This window comes from Pocillopora verrucosa, chromosome 3, assembly GCF_036669915.1.
Source record: "Pocillopora verrucosa isolate sample1 chromosome 3, ASM3666991v2, whole genome shotgun sequence".
Lineage (NCBI taxonomy): Eukaryota > Metazoa > Cnidaria > Anthozoa > Scleractinia > Pocilloporidae > Pocillopora > Pocillopora verrucosa.
In genome coordinates, this window is record NC_089314.1 from 4974302 (window position 1) to 4997648 (window position 23347).

The following is a 23347-nucleotide window of genomic DNA, read 5'->3' on the forward strand; positions in this document are numbered from 1 at the left end:
AAAACCGCATTCTATTGGTTATTAGGTGTGAGGACATAACTACAACGGAAGACACAACTGCAACGCTACATCCGCTCAGCTGTGGAAGGTCTGGGTACCGGCAACTGATAACCCCGCTTCCCCACCTCTTCCGGGGTTGAATATATCCACAAGGATGACACTTCGACAGCTAGAATTATTTCAAACCTGTATCGTCAATTCATTGAGTTTCCAATGAGTTGCTAGGGATCTTGTTCTTGATAACGCTCCCAAGAGACCTTGCGGCGAAATATACTTGTTACATCCGGGACAGTCTTGTTACCGCTGCATCTTTGTAGGGAGGACCATATTTACAGACAAGAAAATATTTCTTGGCAAGAGTTTTAAAACCGACGTTTTCTGCAAAATGGTTAGAGGAAGTACATTAGGAGACGACATTGGGTAGGTTTTTTTTAATTACTTTGTTTGGGAAACACTCATGCCGTGGATGGAGGTTCTCAGTTTGGCGTGTATATATAAGCATATGAACCACGTTGGATCTCGATATTTTAGATTTAGTTGTAATCTCATAGTGTTCTCCTTTTCTTAAAGGAAAATCTTCGTTGGTGGATTATCACACGAGACGACACAAGGTATCCGATTATTGTAGCAATCAATCAGTCGCTAAGCGTCAATTTGACCGACTCCTACATAATTTGTTTGATCTACATGTTGGAGAAGTTTTATTTTATGAACCTCGTTGAAATTCAATTAATATGATATTTACGTTTTTCTAAACAGGTACTTAACACTTTTATTTACGCAGAATCACTGAAGAGTTATTTTTCATCCTTTGGCGAAGTGACAGATGTTGTTGTAATGAGAGACACCGTCACAAAAAAACCAAGGTACTGTCAGTTATTAGTACTATTGCAGCCTCCATGTGTTGGTGTGTTTTTATTTATTCAATCTACCTCCTATTGGAGGTGAAAATATATTCTGTTCACCAGAAAGTAACAAAACTGGACATCACCATCATTGTCCTGTTTGAATTGCATGTTTTCTTTTTCTAATCCAGATGTAATTTTTTTATATATTGTTTTGAATGATTAAAACTCAGGAAATACAGAAGTAATGTTTTTTGAGAGTTTGCAATTAAGATATTTTGAAATTGCAAAAGACAGAGCAGAAACATACGGTTATAGATACAAGTGGTTAGGTAAAAAACAACATGCCCCTGTTTAAGTTGTTGTGTTAGCTTTTTGTTGTTTGTGGATCCATTCAGTTACTGAAATACCAATAATCTTAATTCTCCCATTAGGACACCTTGCCCCTGCTTTTACAGATGTTTTCAGTCCTATGTGTGTGCATGCCATACATTTTTTTAGTTTGTGAAAGCATTAAAATAGAAAAAATGGTACAAGTAGTACTAGACGAGTACTATTAAATATTACTCTAGATAAGCTGTTTCTCAGTAAATAGTTAATAGTGTTGTTGACATGCTGATTTGATGTTTAAAAAAAAAATCACATCTGGGAAAAATGTGGGTAATATTCCCATTGATTAAGTGTTCCCCTCCTCTTTCCCTAAAGAATACCCCATGTTGTTAACTAATTGTGAAATAAGTGCCTCAGGTGCTAAATTGAGGATTTACAAAGTATTTTTGATGGTGTTTGGTGTTTCATGTGTAATGTGTTTTCTCATAAAAAGGGGCTTTGGATTTGTGACATTTCAAGATCCAAACTCAGTACATAAGGTTCTCAACCATCCCGGATCACATGTTGTGGACAAGAAACCAGTAAGGCAGTGTTGTTAACTGACTAGAATTTTATGTAAAATTTAGGGAAAGTCGTTTGTAGGATATGAGTTGACCATGGGTCACTAGGAGTTTTATCTTCTAGGGTACTTCTTATACTTATAGGTAACACCTCTCACAAGTAATGAGATTGAATAATTGAGAAATATCATTCAGTGATAGGCAGACTGTACTAGAGGGTTTATTTTCTTTCAAAACTGTTCATATTCCTCCATACGATTGTCCAGTGAAACACATTTTTAAATTACACTACAGTGCAGTAGCTCAAATTTATTGTCTGTTCAGTAGTGAAACATGGCTTGTTCAGTAATTGGATAGGTTTAGATGTTGTTTCTGAAAAAATGAAATGGTGTGATTTGAAAGCAGTTATAATGTGTCAAAACCCTGTACTATATATTTTCATGTTTTTTATTTCTTTTTTTTTTTTGTTTTGTTTTTTAGTGTGTAACTGAAGGTATCCCTTCATTTTAACATTGATTGTTTTGTTTTTGTTTTGTTTGCTTTTTTTTTTCCAGATTGATCCTAAGCAAGCAGTTCCTCGTGGTCCTGGGCAGGCAGGATCAGTCTCAGTTCAACCAAGTGTAGGTTAAATTTAATTTCCTTGATAGAGGTTCAATCCATTTTAGTTTAGTTCACAATGAACTTGTTCCTCTACTAAAGCTTGATGTTCATGAAGTATTTTATTTCATCCTTGAAGGATGATAATCAATAGAACTTATAAAATAATATAATTTAATTACAGAATATCTTTAAAAAATTCATTTCCTGTCAAAACATTTCTGAAAAAATTACATTTTGTCTAGATAAATATTTCATTAACTTAGTTAGAATTCATATTTCTTTTCATGTTACCAGTTTATCTAGGGTCTATCAGAAAACCAAATATTCCTTTTCTCCCCCTTGATTTCAATGAGATTTTCTTAAAAGATTCTCTGACATACATCTGAAATCTTTAATTCTCGTAAATTTATCAGTAATAATTATTGTTTTCCTCTCAGAGAGACAATAATGAAATGAAGATTTTTGTCGGTGGAATTGCCAATGGAACCACAGAAGAAGACCTCAGCAACTATTTTTCTGCTTATGGCAAGGTACATGATTGTATACTTGTGAAATCAACCCTTTAACTCTCATGAGTGACCAAACAGAATTTCTCCTTACAATGTCAATACAATATCAACAAGTATTTTCTTGTTGCTTCTCTCCAAACAAATTCAATTGAAATAAGATAAAGAGACTCCCTCTGAATTTTCTTAACCCTTTAAACCCTAAGAGTAACCAGCAGCTAATTTCTCTGCAAAGTACCCTTGCTGAATCTAGCATTCAAGGCATGAGAATGAAGGAAATGATGGCCATTAAAGAAGCTCTCCTGGTCATTACCATAGGAAATATGAAGAGAACAGTTCGTTCTAATGTTAGGGTATAATGGGTTAAATTAGAGAGTATGATAAGAAGAATATGAAAGCTTTCCTGCCTTTGCCCCAACTGCTTGTAACAATACTAACCCAGAATGAACTAAGAGGAGTTTCCCAAGGGGTAATGTACTAAAGAAGAAGCCTTGATAAGTGAGAATCATTTGCCTTGATAAGTGTTGCTCTGTCACAAGTCCTTGGTGCTCAGGGTGTCAAACAAGGCAAAAAGCAAAGTAACCCTTGAATACAGTTCTCAGGTCTGTTAAAAATGTTATTTCTTACTTGGTTGTGGATTTGAGGGTACAGATTTATGAACTCAATAATTTCTTAGATTCAATTCTGTTCCTACAGTTAACTAGCTGTTGTTAACTGTGATGATGACTTCCATTAACCCTTTGACTCCTAAGAATGTTTAACATCTGATTTTTCCTTATAATAATACCCCTGAGTCACACGTTAAGGCCACACAAATAATTTAAGAAATTATCAAATACCAAAGAAGCTCGTGATTGTTAAAGAAATTCTCCTTGTCAGCACCTTTAGAAATGTATGAAGAACAGTATGTAGAATATGTATACTGATTTTAGGGTGTCCAGTCATTATCACCAACAACAGTTCTTTTCAGGAACTTCTGTTGGATGCGAAGAATACACAACCCAATGAAAAGTTCAGTCCTTGGTACTCTGATATACTCTGATAGAATCAACTTCAGTATTGCCAATCTTTTGTAGAATGCATAGTTTTGGTAGAATTTTAAAAATATTATTGCTACATCTTCATTTCTTTCAAGGTAATACATGTAAATTTGATGTATGAACACAATCAGCCTGATGGTACAAAGAGGATGAGAGGTAATTTTTTGTTAAGTTCTGCTTTCTACTACATATCTCTGTTTGAAGAAGAAAATAATGGGGGAATGTGCCAGCTCCTTTACCATAGTTCAGTGCTTTTTTTCAATCCTGGTATACTTGGCAAAACAAATTTAACCCCTATGTCTATAGCCAGAAAAACAAACACTACTGTATGTGACTGTCAGTTTGTGCTTATTGAACTTACATCCAAAATGTCTTTTTGATCCTGAATTTTATATGCTCTGAAATTAATTATGTATTGTTCACAATGAAATTGTTTCAGTTGAAGCTCTGTCCCAAACTGTGAACAGATTGCACTGACCCAAATATATTCCAAACTCGTGCTTGCTATTCCAATGGCCAAAGTTGTCACATTCCACCAATATTTGAACCTAAAAAAAAAATGGTTCTTCAAGTACAGTTGTATGTATTGAGCTTCTGGATTTCTTCTGGCAGTATCTTTTTTATGCAAATGCCTGTCATTGAGACTTCCCAAGTACCAAAGTTATAATTGTACATATCTCATACAGTACATCAGCTCAATTGGCTTTACTCATGTACTTGTTGCAATGCCTAGAGTATGCTTGAATATTTTAAAGGAACTTATGGGGAGTTAAAGCTCTGTAATGCTGATGTGCTGATGTAGTGCTGTTACAATCAAGCACTTCTAGATTGAGTTCACTTCATATACTAATGTTATTTATTTAATTATTTCTACTTTAGGTACAACTATATATTTCAATCTATATTTACTTGTTAGTGCTGTAGGTAGCTTTGTTAAGTGGTGTATTGTAATAAGTGTGTGTTTGACAAGCAGGGTCAGATACCACAAGAGTTTAAAATTTATTTCTGTTATTCTATACCTTTACAAATGAATAATTTGCTATTTTATTGATCCTAATTATGGAGGCAGGTTCCAAATGAAACCTATCATAGGATTTTTTCTCTAGGCTACAAATAATTAAGGACATAAAATTTGCTAGTAATCTTTTTACTCTTAAGGGAGAACTACTTTACTTAGAATATTTAAACTTGGATTTCTGATAAGTGATAGAAATTTTATAGCATCATTTATTAATTTGGCACTATGATGAAAATAATTTAATTATTGATAGGTTAAATTATTATAATCAGGTTTATAAAGTACTTAACTACAAAAAATACTGGGGAAATCTAGTGTTATCATGACCCTGTAACAGATTGTACACTGTGTTCATCCTCTAGTTTGTGTCTTAATTTACTTCAGTTACCAGTGATTAGTTTTTTTTGTGTACATGTTACTGTCATTTTTGTGAATGTGATGTTTAAAGTTAAAGTTGCCATTGTTTTTATGATGGAAGTTCATTCGCGACAGATGTTTGATCAGCTCAACTTGACATCTGTGATAGACGTGCAGCAGCAGTAGATCCATTTATATCCCAAGTGGCTTGCAGCTGTACTCACAGTGTATTTGTCACTGTCATTGCAGTCTGCATGATCAGGAGAATTTTGATAACTGTGTTTTGTTACATGCATGTTTGTTTGTTTGTTTTTTGCTGTGTGAAGTTGTCACTGTCTGTACTATTCAGGATTAACCTATTTTATGATGTTATTATATTATACTATATTAGGCTTTGGTTTTGTAACGTTTGATTCAAGCCTACCAGTTGAGAAGACTGCCAATATTCATTATCACCAAATCAATGGAAAAACGGTGTAGTTATTGTTTAGTTACTTAAATATATACTATTGTGTTTTTTGGGGGGGTAGGGGGGCCTATCCTCTTCTTTGGTCCAAGGAGATACTCATTGTTTAAGTGTTGTAAGTGGTGATTGAGTCTTAGAAATGGTGGAAGGAGAGGTCTAGGGAATGAGTGACTTTTGCTGGCGATGAGTTCTTCTGCAACTACATGTACATGTTCAGGGAGACAGATGTTCTTTTAAATGTGATCTTGACAAATTTCACGAAAGATAATTTTAATTGCTCATGATTCCTTACTTATGCATTCAGTTTACACTTTATCAATGGCTACCTGTCTACAGTAGCCATAGAGGATACTTGCAGTCACTCTCATTTAAACCATCCTCAATAGAAATGTCCACCAAAGCATGTCTTAATGGCCCTACAGAGCTTTCAACAATGGTTAGCAGGTCAACAAATCACTATTTCCTATGTTCATGTTGCTTCATCTCTGAATATTATAAAGAACAATACTTATTGTTATTAAATAGTACAATAACTGTTTTATGAAGTTAAGCTATCCTGTGCTTTACACAATGCAAAGCAAACTGGAGCATCTTTCAGAGATAATTCTTTTGTGAAAGGGCTTTTTCTCATAAATTTTTGAAGACCTGGATTCACTTGTGGTGATTGACAAGAAGTTGCCATTGGAGACAACTTTGTAATTTTCTTGACAGATTACTATACTGCCACAAGCCACAGAGTAAGCTGTGCTGAATAAGTGAACAGACCGTTTTCCATATGCAATTTTTACAAATTATTTGTACTTTCCAGTTTTATCAAAGGTCTTTGTGAATGAAAATTTAACTTTCCATAATGTGTCAACTGCAAGAAGTCTCAATTCTTAGCTATTTCTAAGTGTGTAAAGTTTATCTTGCTGGTTCAATTGGAATCTTATGTTCTTATTTGTTAACTCTCCTTCTTTAAAACTACTTGACTTAGAAAGTGTATTAAGAAATCAAATCAGTGTGACAGAGACTGATAGGACAAAGTTAAATAGATTTTTATGCTGGTAGGTTGGGCATAAAACAGTACACATCAACACTTTTTTAAGACTTTCTTGCCCAAGTGATTATGCAGACTGTGTTATTTATTTGGATTTTGCATATTTATGAATATTTTCTGCAACATTGTCCTTGAGTATGCTATAGAAAGGCAAAAAATTCCATAAATATTTGTTACTTTATTTTTTCTTTTTATCAGTAAGCTTCATATGCAGAACCATGCAGTCCAACTGCAATAATCCAGATGTGAATTTTGACATACATTATTTTGCAACTGCAATTATTTTTAGAAGAAAAGTTATTACTTACCATTGAAAAATGTTTTTGTAAATTTTAAACTACTTATCAGTCATTAATTTGTTTCCACTGAGTCCTTGTCCTTCTCTTCATTTCTTCATTCCCTCAAACTATTTTGTTAGCTATGGTAAAATAATCGCAATAGTTTTGTCTCAACATTACCTGTGGATAAATGAATTGCTAGTAACAAATTTCCCAAAACTCATTTGTCTTGCACAATATTCTTTTGAAATAAGGTTATGTAATCCAAATACAAACATTTATTTTCTTCCAGTTACTTGGAGGGCTTTTGTAGATTTTTTTGTTTTTGCTGTTAAGTTGTGAACAAAAATGTGTGCATTTTGCACATTCAGATAAATACTCTCCTTTACTGTAAGGTTCACAAGATGAGTTAAATTAATCAAATACATGAAATAATTATGGAGTCATTGCATATCATTTGATTTATTACTCTTACCAAGTGTACAGTTTATTACACCTTTTATGGCTGATGTTCTGGGCCATGGCCATCTTTAAGTAATCACTCTGCATGTATATTGCTACTTCTGGTGCTTTCTTAAGTCTTCTTCTTCTTCCACTGACTGGTGAAACATGAGGCTGATCAAAGCAACTATGGTTGAGATCCTTCACGACTCCTGCAGACTTTATACTCAACTAAGTTGATGAACAAGTTTTTTCTTGTCTGTGGTCACTTTTTCTAGCTGTCACAAAAGAGTTTGACCACTCCCTTGGATTAAAAACTTCATCTTTTTCTTATATTCACTGAAAATGAAGGTTTGGTTTTCTTAGTTAGACAGCAGTTAGTTTTGGCATTTGGATCAATACTTTCAAATTCGACTATTGATCATAAGAGACTAAAACATAATCCTTTTAACATTTTTACATAATCAGGACATGTAACCATGTAGTATTATTTCCTTGGCTGAGTTATGAATAACATTATCAACAATAGAATATGTTTTTAACTTTGGAAATATTTTATATTAGTGCTGCTGTTTTTAATTGGATCACTTAAAAAAAGGCAAACAATCTCATTATAGGAAATAAACAATTCCAGCAAAATTTAAATTGGTCTTAGGGCCAAAGCAAGCTAAAAAATCGGAAAAAAAACTGATTAAATTCATTGGATATTTCCTGTAATTAGATTGGTCAGTTTTGTTTAACTGATCCTAGTAACAATAGCCAGAAAGTGGTCACTCAGTGTAACTAACTGGAACCAACTGTGATTCTCCAAGGTTTATAACTTTGTTATAATGTCATTGATTTTTGTTCATTTCAGGTGGAGGTGAAGAGAGCAGAGAAGCGTGATTCCAAGGCAATGGGAGCTATGCAGGGTATGGGTGGCTATCAACAGCAACATGGGGGTCATCCTGGATATGGCGCAGCCGCATATGCACAAACAGGTATCAGTTTACACGAGTCAACTCTGATGATGACTCCACTTAGGTTGTCAAAATGCCAGTCACTACTATTTACAACAATTCTCCAGAATAATCTCACCTGAACAGTCAGAATACACCATCAAATTAATATTTTTAAATAACTGTGACTGTATGAAAATCAAATATGTGAACTACAGGTAGAGACATGAATAGGAAAGCAATCTTCACAGTAATGATTACTACTTGAGGAGTAGTGAAAATAAGGCCTGAAAAAAAGTTCAGGCCTGTACAGGATTTGAACCCATGACCTCTGTGACACTGGTGTAGTGCTCTACCAACTGAGCTAACAAGCCAATTGGGAGCTGGTCACTAGTTGGTTCCAAATGAACCCATGAAATAATGAATAAATAACCATGAATATATGAAAATCATTTTTTTTTTTCAAAGAAGTTCAAGTAGTGGCAAAGATCGCTTTCATACTCACGTCTTTATCTGCAGTTCACATATATAATTTTCATATATTCACAATTATTTATTCATCACTGGTAGAGCACTTCACCGGTATCACAAAGGTCATGGGTTCAAATCCCATACAGGCCTGAATTTTTTTAAGGCCTTATTTGCACTGTTGCTCAAGTTCATTACTGGAGAAAGTGAAGATTGCTTTCATATTCATCTTAATATTTTTGTTGTTCTAACTAACTGGTCTAACTATTAGTATATACAGGCATAATGATAAAAGCAAGTCTCTCCAAGATGAAAGAATTTTCAAACCAGATTAGCAGAGTAACAGATTCATGTCTCAAATATGGAAGCGATCCTCGCAGTTACAACACAACTTAAGTGGTAGTGAAAATGAGGCCTGGAAAAATTCAGGATTGTATGGGATTTGAACCCATGACCTCTGCAGTACCAGTGCAGTGCTCTACCAACTGAGCTAACAAGCCAACTGGGAGCTGGTCATTATGTTGGTTCCAAATAAACCTTAGAAGTGGTGAATAAATTACTGTAGATATATGAAAATCATATATGAAAATCATATATGAAAATTGCACATGATTATGTTACCAACATAATGACCAGCTCCCAGTTGGCTTGGTAGCTCAGTTGGTGGAGTGTTGCATGGGTATTGCAGAGGTCATTGGTTCAAATCCTGTAGAAGCCTGAATTTCTTTCAGGCCTTATTTTCATTGCTAAGTAGTGTTCATAACTGCAAGGTTCACTTCCATATTCATTTCCTCAACCACAGTTTACACATATGATTATCATATATTTACAGTCAGATACACATCTTTTTCTTGTTTCTTGCTGTTGTTGTTGATTTTTTCTTTACTTCAATTTTTAATGAAACACATTTCATTTCTCAATTTTACTGTATTGTGAGGCACATTAAGTATAGGCAAGATAAATTTGCGGTCAGTGGGTTTAATATGGCCTCGCAGCTACAGCTTTGATAAGTTCATATTTTTAAGTTGTGAAAATTTTGTTAAAATACATGAAGTTACAAGTGTTTGTTTTGAGTTTGGTTTTTTGCAGGTCCATATGGCATGCAACATCCAATAGGGATGGGGCGTGGTTTTCCTTCTTATGGTGCCATGGGTCCTGGTGCAGGAGCTGCTACCTCTGGTTTTGCTGGGGCACCAGGCCCATCTCCTGCATATGGATATGGTAAGTTCCAGCCAGTCATCAGTCATCCTTAAAACTTCAATCTTAGTCAGTTGTCTCTGTTCCAAACCATCCTTGTTACTTTTTGGTTGACTCTACTTACTGATGTGTATCCACTCCAGCAAACGATTATTTTAACGTTACAATAAGGTTTGATAGCTCAACATCTTGATAATACGTGGGTTCAAGGCTGCAAGGAAAAAAAAATGTATGGCTGACATTATAGCTCATTGTGAGCCCGTCAGCGGTTGCTCAAGTTCAGCTGGTATAACAGACTGCAAAATTAGAGACTGAGGTTTGAATCCCTTCTTGAACTTTCTCTCTGTGTCCCATGCCTGCGAGATATGTGTCACAACTTTCCTTGCAATTCTAGTACTCCCAGGGAAATACAGAAGTTTCAGTTAGTGGAATAGGGTCAGTCATAGTAATAGTGTATTCTTCAAAGCGATTTGGTATCTTATGGAATTGTTTTGGTTTGTGATAGGTACAACAGCACCTGGTGTACCAACAGCATATGATCCTAATGCTGCGGCAGCTGCTATGTATGGTCGAAGTTCTGCTGCAGGTAGAGATTATATCACCTTGCTGTTTTGAATATCTAACAGAATAGACAGTGACTCAACGAGTTTCATCGGTATCATAGGCTGGAATGATCTGGTGTAAAACAGGGGTGGAGGGGTAGGGATGTAGCCTACGTTCTCTTCCCCTTTTTTGTGTTAGTTGTGTAAATGAGTTTGACTCGCTACAGCTTTTCCGTCGTTTGTTTTGTTGTCTCCAGGTTATGGAACTGGATATGGTGGTGCAGCCAGTGTTGCCACCCAACAAGCATCAGCATCAGGAGCAGGGGCACCAGGAGGGTACCCTGACTATAGCAGGATGCAAGTATCCCAAGCTGGGCAGCCTGGGGCAGCAGCTGGAGCCCCTCATGTTGACAGTTCAGTAGCACCAGACTACTCTGCGTATGGTAGGTGACTAACCTTGTAGCTAAGGAGTAGTAGGAAGGGTCGATGGATACTATGGTGGGTGACCTCAATCTCGGTCATTAAAAAAGTTTTGATGTATGCAGAAACAACCTGTCTCCCACCATTAAATCCTGATGCCCTGGTGGTGGACTTTCCCCAGTAGAAAGGAGTTGTAAGCTCGAGTGGAGATAATTGCTAACTCCCTGTGCCACCGTATGTCCCTCAAAAATTACTGCAAAATTGTTCAAAATTTCATCAACGGCTTGATGTTATATAGTCACCTCAGGTTATTCATTGTTTGTGCAGAGGTTAATGCTGTAGTTACTTCCATTTTGTGGAGGAATACCAAGTTGTCCATAGCAGAGCGATAACATTTGATTAATAATTCATCCTCATTTTTAAACTCGTGTAGAGATAATTTATGTACACTTCCCTAAACTCACAGCTGTTGTTTTATATTTAGGCCTTGGTAACTACCAGCAACAGCAAGATTTACAGTACGGCCCAACACGGACTTCATACTCCACTGAAAGCAACTTTGCAGCCTATGGCTCTGCTGAGCCCACTGGTTACACCGGGGCTGCAGCCCCGGCATACGGGGAAACGTTTGGAAGGGGGACTGCTCCATCACGTGGATTTCATCCGTACGGCCGATAAAACAGTAGAACGCACGTGACGGTGAAAGTGCGGATCTTGTATCAGAAATCTTCGTTACCTCGTTGCCACTATTCTGGAAAATCTACGTTTTTCTTTTCATGGCACGCATTATGTTCAGAGAAAACGGAAGGACAATAGTTTGTAGCTCCATTACCACTGTAAATTGCGAAAGATGTTTTTTCTTCGTTTTGCTTTTTCAGATACATCGACGCCATAAGCCCAGCTTCTCTTCGGTGAAGCTGGAAATAGAAGTTAGAAGTGCAGTTGGTTGGCTGTACTTTTATTTACTTTAATAGTGTAATTGGCAGATTGTAGCCTTGGAAATAAATCTTATTACCTGCGCAGACTCGTTTTAGAATAAAATGTATTTTAACTGCTTAGTGCAATCACGTTTTGTCTTGCCATTCTTCTGTTCCACTGCTACGGCACTGTTTATTTTCACACTTTGTATTTACTAACTGAACGCCTGGAGCAAGCAAGACTCACTGGGTTGTGTGGTCGTTTATCATAGTTACAGTGGATTAATATGGAATCAACTTTGAACTGAACCATCACTTCCTTTTACCTCGATACAGGAAATTATCGTTTCTTGAAATCAGTGCTAATCATTCGGCAAATTCATATCATTGTAAGTCGCGAAATTTAACATGCTAATCTTACTCTTTACTTGTCTTGAGCAACTAATTCGCGTTAATTTCTATTACTGGAACGTAAGTTCTCCTTCAGGTTTCGTTCACTTCAATCATCCCAACCAACAAGAGCGTTCATTTTTAATGGTGGAATCGGCTTTCTACATGCCTTTTGAATGTCGATTAAAAATAATTTTATCCTTTAGAACAAGAATGCCTCAATAGTTATTCAGACCGGTTGGATTTCGTTTTCAATTTTATTTGGTTTGTTTGAAGCTCTGATATAGTCATTTCCTAGTAGTATAGATAAGTGAATAAACTTCAAAAGAGCTTTTGACACAAACTCACAAAGCTACATCTCTAAACTACACCTTTCAGTGAACTATGGTAAAAATTTAGGATTCGTTAAAAGTAATCTGGATTGTACCTATACAAATCAATTTTAAAAAAATTTAACCAGGCCCCTTCTATTTCAAAATTCAAACAAATAGGTGGCAACTGGTTACGAGTTTGCCGTCGAGTTACCATACATCTAAACCCTCCATTCATATCTGCAATACTGAGACCTCGTGCCAGGCTCTGCCGGTATTCCACGTCTATGTAAAAGGAAGAATATAAAAAGAAAAGTAATCTATACCGTGCAGAATGAAAGATCGTTATGAGGAAAATCTATTCACGCTTCATTTCATCACTCAGAGTCGGTATCTCGTGCAGTATCAAGCTCGTTTGCTTTGCGCACAACCCAAGTCGAGTGAATCATGCCGAAGCTAACGGTTACCTCAGACTCGTGATCTAGGTGCTGACTTTTTAACTCACTTCCAAACAATTATTGCGTGACCTATTTGTTGACAGTAATATGGACAGTTAAGAGGAAAACGAAAACGCTTGTGTAGGCGAAAATATTTTGCTTTGCTTAGCTCGAGACGAAAACACGCATAGGTGTGGTTGGGGCCTGAATGAATGTCTCCCGATTCCAAAGAAGCAAAAAAAAAAAGAAAAAATAGCTGAGATGAAAATAGGAAATATTTTAAGAGCATGCCTCTTAAGTAATGTTATCAGTACCTGACGTAACGACACCTGTGCTCCCAGAGTCGCATTTTAGCGTCATTTAAGTCAGTTGTATCCTTACTACTCCACAGTCTCTCTCCTACTGCCAGAGCGCGGGGCCTGGGATGTGCAGCACGAAAACCATCAAAGTCACACCGATCAATGCATGATAAAGGTTTATACTAAAATTATTTCCAAGTAATAATACTAATGGTGACAATAACAAAAAAAGCTTAAAACAAAATAAAAAAGAGCTTTAAAGTCCAAAAACCATTTGAGCTTCCATTCTGATTCAAAACCAGGGGAATGCAAATGTTCAGACCATAAAAACATTTTTTGCCGTCTGAATTGAGAGTGATCTAATCAAAATGTATAAGTTAACGCTAAAAACGCCGACACTTTATGGAAACAAAAACAAATGAGATCAATGTCAGAGTTTGAAAAAGTGCGCACCTACCCCTCCCCTAAACCAACAACAGTAAACCAATAACAACTTAGGGTTGATGTTGGGTTAAGGGAGGGGTTGGCGCGTAGTTGCTCAGATACTAACATTGATCCAACATATGTCTGTAAATACTTTGTTGGTGGTTAATTTAGCAAGTCAGACGATAAACCTCACCATGTTCTTGGGAGAATATTGGTTCCATCAACGTACTCTCCCCACATACACCCAGTACCACCTATCACTAACTCTTTTTGTTCTTCAGTACCTGGAAAAATAATATCCAGTCAAAAATACGATTATTAAATTTAAATATGTCATAATTTGACCCCCCAAAAGTATCCTTAAATGCGAGAAAACGGTTTAAAAGAAAGGAGAATAAACAAGAACAACACGCCCGCATAAAAATGAACTTAAATTAAGTTTAAACATCTTTCTTACCAGTGAAGTCTGTTGGTTCACAGGTGTAGTACTACAAAAACAATCCACAGAAAATAGTTTAAAATTAATACAATAAAACACGAACAAACAAACAAGCAAAACAGAGGAAACAGAATAAAGAAACACTGGTGACGGAGAATGTTTCCTGCAACGGTCCATATCGCCGATATGAATCATTTCCACAGCTAGTTTCCTCAAAAGTTGTTGCTGCCTGCTAACGCACCCACCGATATAACAAAGTAGTTTCTCTCGAAAATATCTTATCGATTTTTAACTTGCTAATTATATTATAACACATGTGTCTGATAACATAGACGATAAATAAACAAGTTTTCAATTACGAAAACTGTCAAATGCGCTCCAATCCAACGTCAAATACAGATCATAAGTGCCAAGTGCCCTCGACACTTCCTTTTTCACGCCTGCAGGAAAAATATGCATGTATGCATGGAACTGCTGTAGAAAGTACTTAAACGTTTTAAGTTTTTTGCCGCCTTCTCTCGTGCCAGGGGAAAAAGAGGAGGAGGACCCGTAGAAAATCGTCTTAGCGGTCTAACGAGTACGCATATGCAAACGCTGAGGGCGTAATCAAGCGGTTTCCGACACTGCATAATAAGCAAGGAGAAAGAAAAAGTAACTCAAGCTGGAATACTGCTGCACAACGGCGTTTTGAAAACTTAAAACATTTTTAGTAAAGCTAAAAACCAATCACAGTAACCGCAACTGAATTACTATTTATTTAAAGGGACTGGAAACTCTACTCAAATTTACCGCAGCGTTTGAGCGTGGCGTTTTCCCTAAACTAACTTCAACGTAAAATTGGCACGCAGTCAACGAAAACTGATCTATTTGCGCATGCCCGACAGTTGACTGCAGTGTTACCCGGAAAGGAAAAATTGGTATCTTGCTCCTAAATACCTTATCCCAGTCAATTCTATATTGTATTCTGTTCAGGTACCAACAAGCCGACAGAATTGTTCTCAATCCCTTGCTTGTGACTTTTTCCATTTCCTTTTTCCAGCCCGCTTTCCAAACATTCACCACAGTATCGGGAAGTACTTTGATGTCGTTATCCACAACTTCTTGCCACACAATATAACTTTTACCAAGTCCCTCCACAATTGACAGCAGGCTAAAAATTGGAGGAAAGATCACCTCAGTTTCAGGTGGTTAAGTACAGGGTCTTTCAACGCCAAAATATGAAAATGTACTGCCTACTTTTTGGCTGCGGTGGCGCCAATTTTCGCGGGCTGCAAGTCATGTCTGCGTTCTGACTGGTCGATACACGAGCCTTATTACAGCGTTTTGATTGGCCATTCACATCTACTAGTATGATTTAGTATAACTTAACACGATTGAAGCTCTGATCTTCAGCAGTCACTGACATGGATAAGTAAGCTTTCTTCAGTTTTTTTTCAAGCAAGCGAGGATTTTTTATTTTTTATTCATGGACTGTTGCGTAAAGCTATTAAAGTTAAGTCATCGTCTAAAAAAAGGAGAGAAAAAAGGAAAACTCGCCCAAGATTTGTTCTTACTGTTGCTCATAATACTGCTCAAGCAAAGAATAGTTTTGCCCATATCCCATTTTCTTCATCCACGTTGTAATGTTCGGATTACTTGCCCTGGTGAGCAAATGACCAAAGACATCAGTATAAAAAACAGTTAAACAATTAAGAAATGTAAAATGGTTTCCGTGTTTACATAGCCTGATGTAAACACGCGAGAGGTTGGGAGAACACGAGATAAGCGTAGGAAACCACGACGCGAAGCGGAGTGGTTTCCAGCTTATCGTTCTCCCAACCTCCCAACCTTGCTGCTATAGAGTACGAATATCCACTGGAAAGATATAAAAAAATCGTCACGAGGAAAAAACGATGAGTGTGATTGTGCGTATAGTTTGCTGGCTCTAGGCATAAGGAATGCCTTGTAAATGAGGAACTGAGGTCACCCTGAATTTAAACGAACACGTCATTTTCAGGAAGCCTCATAATATAGATATACAAGGTGACCAAGCAGGGAAACCTTCTAAGAGATAGTTAGATCGACCAGTCGGATCATTGAGTCCCACACGGTATTCACCATTTGACATTCTAAAGAACTATTTATAAGAATAAGGGAAACTCAGATCAGCTGATTAGTTGTTTGGTTTCATCAACAAGTGACGTCAGTCAAGTTCCGCTCATCAGTAGTAAAGAGCCGAAGTTGCAACATTATGATGTCATACCAACAGGTGTCCCTAACTTCATCTCCTCCCAAGTGAAGATAATGATCAGGAAATTTTTCAGCAACCTCTGAAAAGAATTTCTTCAAGAAAGTGTAGGTGGAGTCCAGAGTTGGGTTTATTGGTCCAAATGTTCTGCAAATTGGAGAACATATAAAATCAACCTTCAGACCCTAACAGTAGTATGAATATTCTCCATACTGTTCTCCATACATTTCTTAAGGTACTGACAAGGAGAATTTGTTAAACAATCAAAAACTTCTTTAGTTGGTGATCATTTCCTTTGTTCCCATGACCTTAATGTGTGATTCACGGGTGATATTGTGAGGAGAAATTAGATGCTAGTCACACTGAAGAATCAAAGGGTTACCTTTAACTAACAGAGATAGAGTCTGAGAGTCCATTTTGGAGAGCTTCCCTTCTCATATACTGGTGATCATTGACAAACATGTGTAGATCTAGACTTCAGCTCATCATACCAAAACTTAGAATTTAAGGGCAGTGTTGAAAAGTAGTATGAGAAGAAGGTTAAAGAGGGGTGGGGTGGGTAGAGGGCTGGATGGCAGCAGGGCCTTGAATAATTTATCTCAATCGTCTACTTTAAACTTCTCAAGCTTTAGCTGCATGTGTTCATAGCTTCCTGCTTGCTGCTTTAAAGTGCATACAAAACAACCAGAAAAGTAGGCCAGGTCTAATAAAATGGCAACACACAGAATAAGCCATGCTAATGAATCACTGCAGCAATTAACAAAAACAAAAGAGTAATATATTTTCTTACCCTGATGGTTTTCCTTCAGAATAACAAGGTGTTAAGAGGTTTTCTATGCTTCCCCAGGATCTTGTGTGACCCTACATGAACAATAAAAACCTCACAACTGACTCTGATCTTATCAAGAATAAATGATGGCAACAATTGCATGTACTTAATTGACCTCTCCCCTGACGGGGCTTTTCAGGGCCAAACAAACAAACTGGAATCACTGTATGATAAACATAGTGTTTAAAAAACCCAACTGGCAGGAGGCAGACCAATTGGCTATATAAAAAGTGCAGCAAAGGAGTTGATTTAGGGGAAACTGAGAACAAATCCAGTGAGGAGCAGAGTGGAGGGCTTGACAACTGAAAAATAAACATTTCTGGTTTTGTGGCAGACTTAAATATTCGACTGTTTTGTGCATTGACTGGCCAGTAAAAATTTGTATTTAACCCATCAAAGCATAGGAGGCATAAAACAATTCCATTTGAGTACTCACTGGTGTATCAAATTCTGGAACAACTCTGATTCCACGCATCCTTCCATATTCCACAATATCATTTACATCGTCTTTTGTGAAGATATGAGTTTTATTGTTGTATGCACCCTTAAAAAATGAAGCACAACATGCAATCAAGAAATGCAAGGCTGGAAAGAGAATTTCTTCACAAGCCCATAATAAAAGTATAGAGAGCCAGTAAGTTCCTATATAAACTATGGTGCTGCATCGGTGCTGCATCAGCAGGATGAGGTATAACAAGATAAATTTGGCTATAGTAATGGCTACTGAAAGAGTTTCTAAAGCTTTAAAAACTCTTCACAGTGGCCAATTTACATGATCAACTCAGTTGATAAAACCAAATTCATAAAAGAAAGCAATTTAAATACATAAATAATTAAGCAAAAAACTTTTTGATACCTGCCCACTTAGCTGTGGAAAAGTTTCACTGACAAAAGGAAAGGATTGATCATCCACAACATGCCAATGAAGAACATTAAACTTGCTGTATGACAATGCATCCTAAAATTTAAAAGACCTTCAGATGACTATAATGACAGATAAATTGCACAAATTCATGTACACATCATTGGACAGGTGAATGAGACCAGTGCCTTTAAAGGCTGTACTGTATATAGGTCCCTAGTCTATCTGTTACATGAAGTGATTTTAATTTCCTCCTCTTAGGTCAACTGACACCAATCATATTTAAACCCCAGAGTGGAAATTGCATCCTAAGAGCTACATGCTATGTTTAGGAAAGAGTGCAACACATTTACCACTACCACTTGGTCTGGCCTTGAAATCTTGTTTCTTATTCTGCAACTATTTGGACTACAAAACATTGGGCCACTCAATCTCAGTGTATGCCAACTTCTCTCTAAGACTGTTATTTCCACAGGGAAAAATTTTACCTCTTTCATTTGATTACGAGTGGTTGAATTATTTTGAACATTTTGCATTGTTGAATGACATGAGTGTTCCTCAGTGACTTAAAAGCTCATGGGGAATGAATGGGATTAAGCAGTCTCCCACCCCAACCCCCTAAAAAAAAATAGAAAGTAGTTAAATAAATTAATAAATTATCATGGGGTTGGGCATGGGTAGGTTATCCATAAACAAACATTCTCAGATTTTAGACATCTACAGAATGGTCCAATGTTCCTGGCTTCATGCAAAACACATTTCTTTAAACATCAAAAGAGAGTATTCATTGAATTCATATGTTTAAGATTTCTTTCAGTAACAATTATAATAAAATTCTCACAATAAACTTGAGGATGATTGATGGATGTAAGTAGTGCCTTGAGGTGTCAATCATGAACCCTCTGTGCTGAAATCTTGGATGATCAACTATTTTGGAGCCATTGGCCAAATACTATGAAAAAAGAAGGAAAAATGAATTTAATATGTTTTGACATTTTATTTTAAAATAGTATATAGATTTGTTTACCTTCAATGTTTTCTTCACATTTGTTAAGTTTAAAACTGGCAAGAAATGTAACTTATTTTGACATTCAGCCAATATTCAAAAATAGAAGTGAGTTAAATAATTAAAAATCAAGAGATTAAATAAAAAATAAATGACCGCAAAGGTAATTGCTCACCAATCCCATTTGATCTTGGTAAACAACTTGACTGAATGTTTCAAGACCTGTTTAAGAAAATGAAAAAAGAAACAACAAAAAATAAAAAACAAAAGTAATTTTCAGCTGTAATTCATACAAAAGGTTAATAAAAATTTCATATCCGAGTATATTTCATTATTGTTCTGTCAGTTGATCTTAATTAGTATACTAAGTGAAATATTGCTCAGCTAGCTTAATTCTTGTAAATTCTCCGTTCTAGCTGTGAGAAATTTTCTTCTAAAGTAGTAAGGAGAAGTTGGTGTGAGATCACAATACCTTCTACATGATAAGTTTGAGTATTCTCATTACCTTTTCATTGGATAAAGTATGGATATTCCAGGGAGAAGTTACATATTAATAACTTCTGGAAGTTAAAGGGTTAATTTTAGATATATGAACTTTTACTCATCTACATTTGTTTCAAGAATTCCAGGACAATTAACTTGGTATTAACTATCTAAAATAATTCTCTGTTTCCTAACTGGTGATATACATTCAATAGTTAACGACCGTTCACTGAAGTGGAAGTGGCTAGTGGTAGATATTTAGTAGGCCTTGTAACAGCGAGGTGAATATCCACCAGTAGCCACCAGCTGCACTGAGGTGAGTTGTTGTTTCAGTATAAACTAAAACAGTGAGATAATATGGCACAAAAAATTATTTTAACTCATTTATTCCTACAACCACTACAATATTTTCAAGCGCAAATCCTGCATGCATCATATAACAAGCTAAATTTGCACATATTTTTTTAATTGGTTTACACTTACGATCTAATCAGTGGAGGACAGACACAGATGATGTCACCATCACCAATTTTTGATTTTTTATCATTTAAAACTATTAGATTCCATGTTGCTGTGGTCTGTACAGTAATAGATCACAGAAGACATCAAATGGTGAAAACATCAGTGACACACTCCACTGTGCCTCATGTTTCCACTTTAATATTATTGTTCTTACTACGTTTTGACATATCTGTGATATATTACTGAACACATGCACAGACTCATGGAATCTTTTTGTTACTTACAAATAAAAAATATGTATACCTCGTAATGCACCCCACACTGTGTTAGCAGTCAAAGAAGTAGTAGGTGCGTTAACAACCAGGATATCTTAATTGGAAAATAAACACTTAATCAACACTCCTCTCAAACCAGACACTGTATCTTCCCTTTCCCCCTCCCTCCCTCCCTCCCTCAGGGGCTCTGCCTCATTAAGGTCATGGTGTTGATTCATCTATCTGGGTCTGAAATCAAGTAAGGTTTGTACATCCTTTGGAGCCATTATCTGCTGGAATTAGGTGTGCTTCATGAGAACACAAAAATTTCATTATAATTCAGATCTTACTAATAAATTAGGATACAGCAAAGTCACCTGTTCTGGGCTAAAATACAATAGTGGTTTTAAGAGTCATTCTGCATATTCCCCTATTTTTCTTGGGTAACCACCTCCCTTCCCGGTTCAACCCCGCCCCTTCCTTGCTTCGAATTATGTAATGTTCCAATTATTTATTTGCCTTCTTAGTTACACATCTGCAGCTCGAGGGCCAAGACATCATCGAAGACGAAAAATAAAAAAAAAAAGGATAGCTTTAAAGAGATAATTTTGAAATGAAAGACAGATCTGTCGATGATCTTACACTTACAGGACTCATCAGACTCTAGTGAGAGCGGAGCGTATTTGTCCAACACCTTTACGGTCAGTTTAATAATTTGCGACAACCCGTCTTTAGGTTTTTCAACTGCATCTGGAAAAACCAAAACCTTGTAGCGCATTAACGCTTGTTTCAGTACATCACTGGTTTCACCCGCTGAATCGAAAGAAAAATTATCCGATGTAAGCGTGTAGACCTTGCCGGTTCCTTTGTAAGATTGAGGCTTTGGCCAGATCGATCCCGTCACATAATTGATCACTGCTTCCTCTTTATCGGCATCTTCTTCTACTTCTTCCCACGGTTCAGAAAGACTGCCAGAACAACTCATCAAAGCAAGAGCCACGAAAAACAGCTTCAGAAGAAACATCTTTCAGACGATAGATTTGCGTGAGAGCGTTGGATAATGCGGCCGCGCTACTGTTGTTACTGTTGTTGTCAGACATAAAGGACAAGTCACAAGATAGTCGGGTGATTTCGATCATGTGACAACAGTCACGTTTTTTTTTCGGTGGAGCGCAATACTGTAGCGACGTAAGAATCGGCACCCGTCGACTCTTGCGCTGCTACATGATCGCGCTCCCTCGAAAAATAACAACGCTTGATTACAGGTTGACGAATCATTTAAACGTAACATGTACGAAAACACAGACGGTAGGCGATACACGGTAGACGATCGATTTTGTGACGCAACATTATCTCAAAGTTCAAAATGATCACGCAATCGCGTAAACGTCAACAAGAGAAGTAAAATGTCAATAATTTCAACAGTGTCTTCTGTTATAGTTGCAAAGTATTGTCGTAAAAATGCAATGTGCTGTGAAGTACCGATGCCAAGATTGTAAACTAAGTTTGTACACTGATCAACTGATAGGCTAGAGACAGTGCAGGTGTCACAGCAGATTTGGACCCCCCGCAGATTCGTTCGTAAAGCCTATGATAACTTAAAATGCATCTATTCTGAACTATTGGAACTCTCAGCTTATTATTAAATGCAAATCAACATTAATGTCTACGTCTTAACAAAAGTGGAGACTATTAAATAGAACTCAATCTTATTTTCTAATGTTAACGATTATTAACTGTTGAGGGATCCGAAATAACACCTTAACAATTACGAAAACGCTTGAAGTCTGGTGGTCTGCAAGTCAATGCAGAGCCACTCGCCCTCCGGGGCAGTCCTAAATCCCACGCAGCTTAAGTGTAAGCACATTCAGTTGCACAACTCGCACAGTACCGTGTCGTCCCAACACTCGGGCATTGAACAATAACCAAATAAATTAATGTCACAAACGACCTTTCTCCAAACCTCAGTAAAACAAAATGCTTGCGTATTTTCTCTTGGTCAAAAGAAACATCCGACGGGTCATTTTTTGCCGTGTTTTAATACATGATATTACAGCGCAGGCGCTTGTTAAAGGAAATACCGTTACAGGAAATGAAAATAAATGACATCGCACTGAATGATCTTTACGTCGTCTTTACGTCCGTCGCAAAAAAAAATGATCTTTGAAGTATTGGCAGAGCAAAGGTAAAAATATCAGCTCCTTTACCTTACACACAACCTTAACCCAAAAAAGACTAGAACTAAAGAACTAAATGCTGGAAAATAATGTCATTAATAAACAAGAGAATATATTCTCTTGTAATAAATATTGATAACTCTAAATCTTTGAATTAAAATCTTCGTCATTTTCATACTCAAGTCAAATTTAAATCCCCAACTTGTATTGAGCCTCTTTCCACCGCACAATTAATAATTCTACATAATGAGGACATTTCTGGAGGTCGCGACTGTTGCAGAAAAACTGTGAAATCTGTTTAATTATTTCCATAAAACCCTGAACTCAACAAAGTGCAAAAATTTTGAGATGCCTGCATCTTACCAGAAAAAGTGCATCTAAGAATATACACAACTTGATCACTAAAGGTTTTTGCCGTCTGTTATTGTATAAACAATAGCCTTCATTTGGCGCGAAAATATGCACGGATATTTGTCCACGGTCACTATCTGTTCCGAGATGCGAACAGTTTTCAGAGAGCAAACCTCAGGGAAAACTGTGAGCTTCGTTGTAATTATTTTAAGTAGTCAACAAAACATCAGAATATCTCTTGTCAAAATAAGTAGTTTACTGAACAACCTTATTTGCATAAAAAAAATTGCTCCCTGAATTTAAAAAGGCCAACTGCATTCATTATGGTGCTACGTATTTCATGTCGTAATCCCTACGACTAGGGCTTTCGATATAAGCATTTATGTTCGTGTATCTCAACTAAAATTTGTCCGAAAAATACCTCAAAAGTAT

General features: G+C 36.6%; 2 protein-coding genes and 1 non-coding gene across 3 annotated transcripts; 1 reads left to right on the forward strand and 2 right to left on the reverse strand.

The window, feature by feature from the left end:
- Positions 1-274: 274 nt before the first annotated feature.
- On the forward strand, positions 275-12112 carry LOC136279453 (RNA-binding protein Musashi homolog 2-like). Its single transcript, XM_066163245.1, has 13 exons — positions 275-420; positions 571-611; positions 785-866; positions 1669-1756; positions 2290-2355; positions 2773-2865; positions 3977-4037; positions 5648-5730; positions 8337-8460; positions 9976-10107; positions 10589-10669; positions 10883-11068; positions 11530-12112. Exons 1-13 carry the CDS (start codon positions 386-388, stop codon positions 11721-11723), a joined length of 1266 nt encoding a protein of 421 aa, XP_066019342.1. The 5' UTR covers positions 275-385; the 3' UTR covers positions 11724-12112.
- On the reverse strand, positions 9314-9386 carry Trnat-ggu (transfer RNA threonine (anticodon GGU)). Its single transcript has one exon. It is a non-coding gene; the product is annotated as a tRNA-Thr (tRNA).
- A 483-nt stretch (positions 12113-12595) lies between the features above and the next one.
- Positions 12596-21495, reverse strand: LOC131791294 (beta-hexosaminidase subunit beta-like). The gene is made up of 14 exons (XM_066163244.1): positions 21036-21495; positions 20437-20502; positions 19364-19410; positions 19024-19134; positions 18177-18278; positions 17757-17864; positions 17282-17352; positions 16507-16638; positions 15818-15904; positions 15201-15414; positions 14283-14313; positions 14019-14109; positions 13415-13519; positions 12596-12948 (listed from the first exon to the last, which is right to left on the reverse strand). The coding sequence occupies exons 1-14, from the start codon at positions 21409-21411 to the stop codon at positions 12885-12887; spliced, it is 1605 nt and encodes a 534-aa protein (XP_066019341.1). The 5' UTR covers positions 21412-21495; the 3' UTR covers positions 12596-12884.
- Positions 21496-23347: the final 1852 nt, after the last annotated feature.